Below are 9397 nucleotides of genomic sequence, written 5' to 3'. Positions count from 1 at the left end.
TGAAATGGAGGCTGTTTGCCCCCCCCCCCCCTCCCCGGACCTACCCAAGATATCTTATAGGCCCTTCCTCCTTAATAATCAACCCAGGGCAACCCGAAGCAAACAAATCCAAACCTTTAAAAGGACGCTTATGTAGTCAGTTACTGGAATTAGAAATAAAACAACGCCTCTAAGTCGCTGGCTTCGCACCTGTCCCTTGAAGGGCCCTCCATGTAGTTAGCATTAGCTGACAAGAACAATACACTGGGATCACGACAGAGCCCGTAAGAGTTAGAACAGAGTTGGAGAAAGGGCACTGAAGTGTTCTGGCCCCATCCCAATCCCTATTCATAGAAAAATAAGAACAGGAAAGGACCATTTATTGAATATCTACTTCCAAGTAGGTAGGAACGATTAGGTAATTGGTAAAGATTAACTCATTTAATCTCTTCATTGACTGTATGATGAGGGATAGTAACTCCATTTTCTTAAAGATAAGGATGAAGAATCAAAGAATAACATTCCCTTCTATAGTCAGATCACAGAGCTGGTGGGATCTGCCCAACTCTAAGACTCTTGCTCTGTGCCCAACCTTTTTGTGTGCTTTGCTCACCGTAAATGGACAGTAAAATTTTCCAGAAATATGCGTCAAATTTCAAGAGACTGGTGATAAAAGAGGTTCACAACTCAGTTTATTTTTACATTTTCATTTATTTTCCAGAAAAAAAAATCACATTTTAATAACAACTTACTTTAGGTATTTCGTCTTGATCTCATGTATAATTCAAGTTTGTTCTGAAACGGGAACCCTAGTTGCAGTAATGTGTCATGATAAATCATTGCATATTCAGAATTTTGTGAAATGGGTGGTTGGGAAAATTATGAAGAAAAAACATTTGTAAAAATCATTATTTACAAAAAATGATATCCACACATTTTCTAACTCATAAGGCAAGTAATTTAAAATGTTCTCATGATTATCTTCAATAAATCAATACTACACATTCATGTCACCATTGCTCAACAGCGAGCTTTGCTGCAGTGAACCCCTGCTTCTTTTGCTGGTTTTTTTCTTGAGCACAGCACAGAAGCGGTAAAGCTTTCATCATAGACAAAGCAGTAACAGTTATGAGAATAAAAGTACTCTCTGTTGAATTACACATGTAGGAAAAAGAGCCAAGCATCAACATTTTAACTAGGTTTTAAAAAATATACTTGAGCATTTTAACCCACAATTTCTTTTATAAATATGTTACGCTCAAGGAATTCTGTGAAATTATATACTCCGTACAAGGTCATGAGGAAATTCAGTTTACTGTCACTATAAAGATCATGGGGAGTCCTGAATAAAGGAATAAAGGCTACCACCAACTCAAATTAAGGTATACACTAATAAGCATTTTTCTTAAGAAAGACAACTGATGGAATTTTATTACCTCTAGAAACACAGCAAAATTTCTCTGAGATTCTTTTCCTAGTTTTTCTGATTTTTAGAGTAAGAAAAACAAAAGAATTCTACTTAATAGGCATGAAAATTAAAACTTGATCATTTCATTCATAGAGTTTTTTTTCCCTACACAAAGTGAAAAATTGAAAAAAAAAGTATTCGTACATTGAAATCCAATAATATTCAAACAGTTAAAAAAAAAAAAGCCAGCTCTATAAAGGACTGCTTGGCCTATAGTGAAGCTCTGCTCAGAGATAAGATTAGCGTATCATCATACAAATACCAACACTTGGCTTTTTTAAGAAAACATTGAGGAGCAATTTTCCAACTCTCTTTGAGAGAGAAATAGAGACACAGATCAGACAGGAGCCAGTCTCTTTCATGCACCTCTATTTAACAAAGCAAGCATTCAATACTGAACTGCAAAGCCAATACAGTTATAAAAATGATCATCCTATCATCTCTTGCAAGGAAAAGAAAGAAATCTGGCTTTGGATCTTGGGAAGTGATCCCATTGGTAGTCATTGGTGTATTATTAAAATAGTTTGAAGTAACAATGTAATGTATGAATACACTAAGCATTTATTTTGTCAAAAAAATAAAAGGAGAGAAAATGTCAATGAAGTATCATACAACTGAACAAATGAGATAGAATTAACACTTGCATGATCTCATTCAATGGAATATTTAAAAATGATAAATGTCTTAATCATCTATCAAGCCAATTCACCAACTCTGAATGAATTAAAAATTGAGCTATATTCATGAAAAATAATGAATACTGTTATGCTGAAAATAAAAAATAAAATAAAAAAAAATATACAATAAAAAAAAAATTGAGCTATATTTAAAGAAATGTAAAGTGATCCAGCTATATTCTGAATCAGTTTGTCCAGGAATTTTTTAAAAGGAATTTTGCTGATTTTGTGTAAAAACAATTGATTTGCAAAATAAGGCATAACAAAAAAGAACTGTGAAGTGTTCATTTATAGAGTGTAGGGTTCTGCAAAATCTTTGCTAAATAATATATCCCTCTCATTTAAAAAATGTTTTTCATATAGTTTCTAGCAAGGTTATGTAAAAACGCGGTCAGTGTTCATTTATCATGATTCAGTTTCTTAAAACCACTTAATAAAGTATTACCCAAGATTGTTCACTTGTGTTAATTTCATTCTGTAAAGAATTTGGATTGTTTGCAACAGATGGTAGCCTGATGTGCTGATCATAGGAGCAGACCTTAAAAATAATACTTAGAAAATTAAAACAACATTGTTGTTTTATTTTGAATATTTTAGGGGATAAAGTTAAATTCACTAAGGTATACTAACGAAATTTAAAATGATACTAACTCATTTGAAGTCGCAGGAATTCTTCTTAAAGTTAAACAAAAACCCAGAAGCATCCTTTTGAAACTTTCCTGGTTGTATTATTTGTGGTTCTTGAAGGATATGTAAGCTGGTGTTACAAGAAAACTTTTCTAAAGTTTCCTCAAGGTGTGTTTAAGAAAAAAAAAGTGTTTTTGTGATTTAGTAACTTTCTTAAGCTTCATTAAAACACTAGCCTTTATTATCAAATGTCTGAGGAGTGGGGACTATAGCATAGGACCACAGATTCTCAGGCCACAGTGAACATTTGTGAGAAACAGTAGACCTGGACATGATTTGGAAAATACTGGAATATAGGTGAATGCAGAAGTATCTCTTGCTTATTTTCTTTTAGGCATTAAGGGACACATAAAAATATATTTGCTTCTCAGTGAAACATCTTTTCTTATAAGGTTATAGGTGTATTTAGAATAAGCAACCTACTACCCTAGGGATAGAAGGAGGCAATCAAAAATACTATAAGTCAAAAAAATTACTATAAATCAAAGGAAAAATAACTTTAGAAGTTATACCTAGAGAATAAATGATTATACTTATGGTGAATGTCAATAAGGAGGTGCCTTCTCTCACAAGAATACTCATTTAGGATAGAGATCAAATATTAAACATGCGGGGAAATCAAGAAATCTGACCACAGTCAACTCCAGAGACCCTAAAATTTGACTTTCCATCAAGAAGAATTTTTCAATTTGAATCAGATATTAAAATTACAACTCTAGCCTACAGAAGATGACAGAACATCAAAGGGATCACCCGTAGAAAAGCGAGTGGGGTTTCTTTTGTTGTTTGTTTTTAATATTTAGAGATTTAAATATTGGATTTCTACTTCATCTTCCCTCCACACATTTCATGCACAAAATGTAATGTAATGGCAGGCATGTTTAATTCATGAGTGAGGGAATCACATGTAAATGCTATTTGCCAAATGGATTAAAAAAAATACCATACCCAAATGAAGCAGGAAAATCCAATAAAGCCTCATAACAGAAGTGCACACAGTAAAATGTGCATCATCAGAACACTTCAATCAATTAGCACAGATCAACATGTTCATTCATATCAGCAACTTAATTTGACTTATTTCAAGGAAACATCATTCTTACTTATATTAACTTTTAAAGGGATATTTAGAGATCATCGTCTATTTAATATCATAAAAAAATTAGCTTCCATTAAAAAAAAAATTGCTGGTCAGAAAACCATGTAGTGAAATGAGTACTTTTAGACTGAATGGAATTTTGCTGAATGCATAATCCTAAGGAAAAGAAAGCTTAAAAAAAAAAAAACAGAACTCAACAAAGGCATCTTATTGTAGATATCTACATATTTTTACTGTGTCATTCAAATTTAATGGAGAGCTGTGATTATTTTGAAAAAAAAAAGAAAAAGAAAAAAAGGAAAAACAAAAATGATGATGCAACTCTTCTAGAATGACACTGGTCCACGCTTATAAAGCATCCTATTCAAAGGCCTACAAGATAAATATGGTCAGCTCAGAATCTACATGTCTGAATGTCTCTTGCAAGGAAGGAGGCATTTATTAGGACTTTGTATTTGCAGTGAGTGGCAGCTTGTAATCTATCTACTGCTTCTCGAGGTCTTTTAAGACATTGATGAAAAGGACAGAAATGTGAAAATGAGAGAGTGTATTTCAGGCCACCTGAGACTAGATAGCGTGACAGGAAAACTCTAAGGAAAAGACAGGGATTTTCCTAGAAAAAGCCTTGAATCTTTTTTAGTTTTTTATTTCTTTTTTATTTTTATTATTATTTTTTTTGATTGGAGAAATTTAAATGGACTGAGTGAAAAAATAAATTCACTAGAAAAATTATAGTCAACTTATAATTTAATTGATATAATTAATGTCATAACCAAGAAGGACCACAGAGATCTATTAGGGCAGGGATTCCCAGATTTTGGGTGCTCATCAAAATATATATTCCTAAACCTCATCCCTAGAGATTTATTCTTTCAATATAAACTTGTTGATTCTTGCTATTGTCTAGGCTCTGGGATAGTGGTAAGTGAGCCAAAATCATTGCCCTTTTAAATGAATGTTAGTGCAAGTGATCCACAAGTCATACTCTGAGAAATGTACCCTTTCCCAACAATTTTGCTATTGGAATTATCCTTATTTTGATACTGATTAACCTTGGGATTCAAATGACATACGTTTAGTAAAATAAAACAGAAGAATTTATTTCCCAGAATGAACAGCAAGGGGCCCCCTTTACAGTCAAGATAACTGCCTTCCTTCCTTCCTGCTGCTGTGTTGCTTCAGGAAAATTAATTACTCTAAGTCTCAATGTCATTGTAAAACAGGAATTACAAAGAGGGCTTACAACTTTGGGGTTGCTATGAGGATTAAATATCTGTAGTGACTGGTATATGTAAGCAGTCAAGTAAATGTAAAGTTTTATTATCTATCAGTCAATGTATGTGATTGCACATGTTTTCTTAGGAAACCACCACAGTGGATCTATATGATCTAGTAAAATCATGGAACTTCAGAGGTGAGAGAAATTTTATAGATCGTTGGTGTGTTATGACGGTGTTCAAATCGTGCTGAGGTCGGGGTGGGGACCCCAGGTCTAAAGCGTGGAAGGAGCTACAACACTGCTTTGAGTTGTTTTACCTAATGGGATTCCATATGTAATTTTAGAAGAAAAAAGGCCTGCTGTTAAGAAAAACTTGAAAAACACTGGCAGTCCCAATCCCTTGTTCTAAAGATGAGAAACTAAGAAATCAGTGATTTGACTAATGTCACACCGCATCAATTAGCAATAGTTACTGTAGTCACCAGGCTTCTTTGAAAGGAAGATTTAGAAATGAAAATATGTGTCAGGATTGCCTCAGACACTTTGCAGATTGAGTAAAAATATGTAAAAACAAAAATAAAACATCTCTATTTACTCAAAACCATTTGAAATATGGATGTCCTTTCTTTATAGGTGAAATAGATTCCCAAATACCGTACAGTGAATTTTCCTTTTGTCTATAGGTATAGAAAAGAACAGAGCTTTAAAAATAATTAAAAATATAATTCCTAGGAATTATAAATTCCAACTATGGTAAAATTCAGACTAATTCTTAACAAGAATTTATTTTTAAAAATATCAAGAAAATATGGAATTTATTTAAAAAGAAAAACATATTTTCCATGTTGTCAAAATAAAGCAATACCATTCATATTTTCTATCTTGTTAGAACAGAAACTTTTAAAATAATAAATCTCAAGAAGTGGTGTTCTGGTTAATGAGAACTCTTTCTATCTTAACCCCTGGTATTGAAAATATTATGTACGTGCCCATTTTGTTCTGTTTAGGAATAGATAATGAACCTGACTTTATTTATTTATTTTTTTTAAATGTAGTAGAGACTCTTGAATTATCTAGGATCTTTTTTCCTAATAGGAATTCTTACTATACAGTACTATGGATATGGGTATAAGAGGAGATTGTAAACTACAAGATTAAAAAAAAAAAAAAAAAACTACCAAAATCTAACCCCCTGGTATGAGTTTATTGTGTTATTATTTGACCTATTTTTCTGAAAGAAGAAGGGATATCTTCTCTATTGAGGTTCTGGTTATTGAAAGTTTAATAATTATGAAGCCAATGGCCTCCATTCTGTTTCACAAAGACCAGTCAAGAGATCATAAGAGATCTTCATAGGGTCAAATTTAGTTCCTGGAAATGTTTGAATAATGTTAGAGATTATTATAATCTATGTTTTAAATTATATTTTTACAATATCAACAAAATTATTCTTTGAAAAAAACCCTTGAGTTTAATTACTAATTCACTCTACAACTATATAAAATAAAATATAAAGAGCAAGACATTAGAACCAGTAATATTTACACATTTTTAATATGCTTTGTGTTAATATTCAATACGTTTTCCTTATGAATTGATTACTTAAAAACACATTTTTATATTCATATGCTGGATAATTCTCAATTCTCTGCTGCTTACTCTCCATTGGTTTCAGTCTTTGACGTTTCCCCATGTTTTATGGGATTTAAAAGTTTGCATTTCCTATTTTGGTTTCAAAATCAAATTGAACATCTTTACTTAAAATGAGTATATTAATAATTTGTCCAAAAAACTTCCACACCAGACTGTCTGGGGAGCCAACTGAGTGTCTGAATAGTAGGAATTCTTCTGAGGTAAAACAGATCATTTTGAACATTCTCTGGGCAGCAAGCACTGATTGAGAAGTACAAATGTTAATTTAAAAATTTCCACTATAAACAATTGCCCGTCACGATCTCATTTTAAAAGTAAGACTTACAAAATTTAATTTGATCTAAAATTTAAAGGGACTGACGATTCTTTGTCAAATATACATGAATGTAAAATAAAATTTAGCAACTAATGAGGAATACAACAGCTTAATAATTCCAGTTATTTAATAATATAACTTAGAATAAGAATCGGTTCATGTTTAAAATAAGGTCTATGACTTAAAGGAAGTTTTATGTTTTCAGATAGTGCAGGAGGAAGAGTTTACAGCTGAGACCCGCCCCAGAAGAAGTGCTTCTCCGTTCTGAATCCTCACATTGTGAGGCCAGACTGAGTAATTACAGTTTCAATGATACCTCGCTACAATGAAATCATGACATAAATTTCTGGATAACTATCTGACTCCCCGAGAATGGCAAAGATATATAGTTACATATGATGAATCTTATCCAAAAGGAAATTTATTGCATGATAATGTGGATAGGATTTCATTTTTAAAGCTTTATTTTTTCCTTTTCAAATGATATAAATGATGATGATTAAAATTTTCCTTCTGGACTTAAGCAGGGGACTAATTTTTTTTTTCTGAGTTTTAGTTTTAATGTTGTGATTCCCGCAGGTAAAGAGAAAGATATGTGGTACCATTCCCCATGTTAGATGGGAGAGACTGTTTAGAGTAATTGTGCAAAAGTTGTTCACTGGTTCAACTATGGAAAGTCTTGAAATTTTAAAATCACAATGTTGGCTTTAGTCTGATATTATTCAGCAATCTCCACATTTGTTAAACTGTGGAGAGAGGGGGAAGTAGTTAAGACTTCAACATCTTCTTTACTCTTGATTATAATTTCATATACTTAAACTTTAAATATGAATTGCTTTCCCTTTTTACACAAGTTATAAAAATAAGAGGCCCTGTTTACACAGTTTGCATTTTTATGAAATTTGCAGTTTGAAAAAAAAGCTTTTTAAAAAGTGGTAATTAATGCTCTTCTTGAATATGCTGTAACTTTAGAATTTTTTTTTCTGAAATAGTTTCTGAATTTAACCCACTAAATATTTGAAGATAGAATTTTTATTTAGCACTAGAGTAAAACATACTAAGGATTGAAGAAAAGGAAGGTTTTTTTTTCTGGTTCCACTTAATTTTCTTTGTATGTGGCACCCCCTTTATGACAGCTAGCAATATTATATTTAAATTTTATATATTGACAAAATGCAATCTACCTCTGTAAGCATTGTGCCATTCAACAGTACTACTATTAAATTTACATACCACAGTTTAAATTACATCCATTTCAGGAATGGTAAAATGCTAAAACTCAAGTGTCTAACTGCCTTACTGGAATGAGTTACAATTTACAAATACAATAATTACATTTTAAAACCATTAACAATATTACACCTAGAAGTAAATACTGTAAGACTGGTCATCATGGTATTGTGTGAGGGAAATCATAGCTGAAAGTCATGGACATTTCCAGCAGATATATCCCAAGTGCAGATTTTGGTTTGTTTCCATCAAACCAAAATTAAAACCTGTTTCTCATACAACAGTTCTCCATTATGTGGTCCTCCGAATCCTTCCATAAGATTTTATTAGTTATCTGCCAAGTATTTTCCTGCAAAACAAAACAACATATCAACAGGTTACCTGCTAGTTCTATAATGGGATTATGATATGGGCAACATTTTCATTCCACCTGTCCTACTCCTAGAAGCCAAATACTGCATCTTGTGGGGTGTGATACTAGTATAAAATACATATAATTTTGTAAGTTTTCAATTTCTCAGACCAGCTAGTTGCCTTTTCATGTTTCCACATATGAACCATTTGCGGAGGTTTGGGTTTTAGGATAGGTTGGGAGATTTGTTTCTGGATGTGGGATTCCAACTTGTTATGGGAAGAGTAGCCATATAACCTGGGAAATTTTTGAGAATGGAGGGGTTATAACTAATAATTACATGAGTACAGCAGGCATTAAAACCAGGAGTTATCCTGACAAGTCATTGATAAATATAATCACCCTAGTATTGGGAACTCCTTTACCAACAAACTATCGTGTGTGCCAAAAACCTGTCTCATGGTCATATTCAGCTTATAGGCAACCATTTATGATACTGCCCTAGACTCTTTAAGGTTGCTTATTTTATTTTATTAAAGATTTTATATATTTATTTGACAGAGAGATCACAAGTAGGCAGAGAGGCAGGCAGAGTGGTGGGCAGAGCAGACTCCCCGCTGAGCAGAGAGCCAGATGTGGGACTCTATCCCAGGATGCTGGGATCATGACCTGAGCCAAAGGCAGAGGCTTAACCCACTGAGCCACCCAGGCACCCCA

The 9397-nt window shown here is 32.7% G+C and overlaps 1 protein-coding gene and 1 long non-coding RNA gene across 26 annotated transcripts in view; one reads left to right on the top strand and one right to left on the bottom strand.

Moving 5' to 3' along the window:
• Positions 1-9397, top strand: part of LOC309842333 — a 367302-nt gene that overhangs the window by 631 nt on the left and 357274 nt on the right. The gene's annotated exons all lie outside the window — the stretch shown is intronic.
• SGIP1 (SH3GL interacting endocytic adaptor 1) overlaps positions 5896-9397 on the bottom strand; it is a 211562-nt gene continuing 208060 nt past the window's right edge. For all 25 annotated transcript variants that reach the window (XM_082686365.1, XM_082686373.1, XM_082686354.1 and 22 more), the window contains one exon: positions 5896-8677. In XM_082686365.1, coding sequence (XP_082542491.1) covers positions 8655-8677 — 23 coding nt within the window. In that variant the 3' untranslated portion in view covers positions 5896-8654. The remainder of the gene's footprint in view (positions 8678-9397) is intronic.

The sequence above is a fragment of the Mustela nivalis genome (assembly GCF_964662115.1).
Source record: "Mustela nivalis genome assembly, chromosome: 10".
NCBI lineage: Eukaryota > Metazoa > Chordata > Mammalia > Carnivora > Mustelidae > Mustela > Mustela nivalis.
This window is presented reverse-complemented; position numbering and strand designations above follow the sequence as displayed.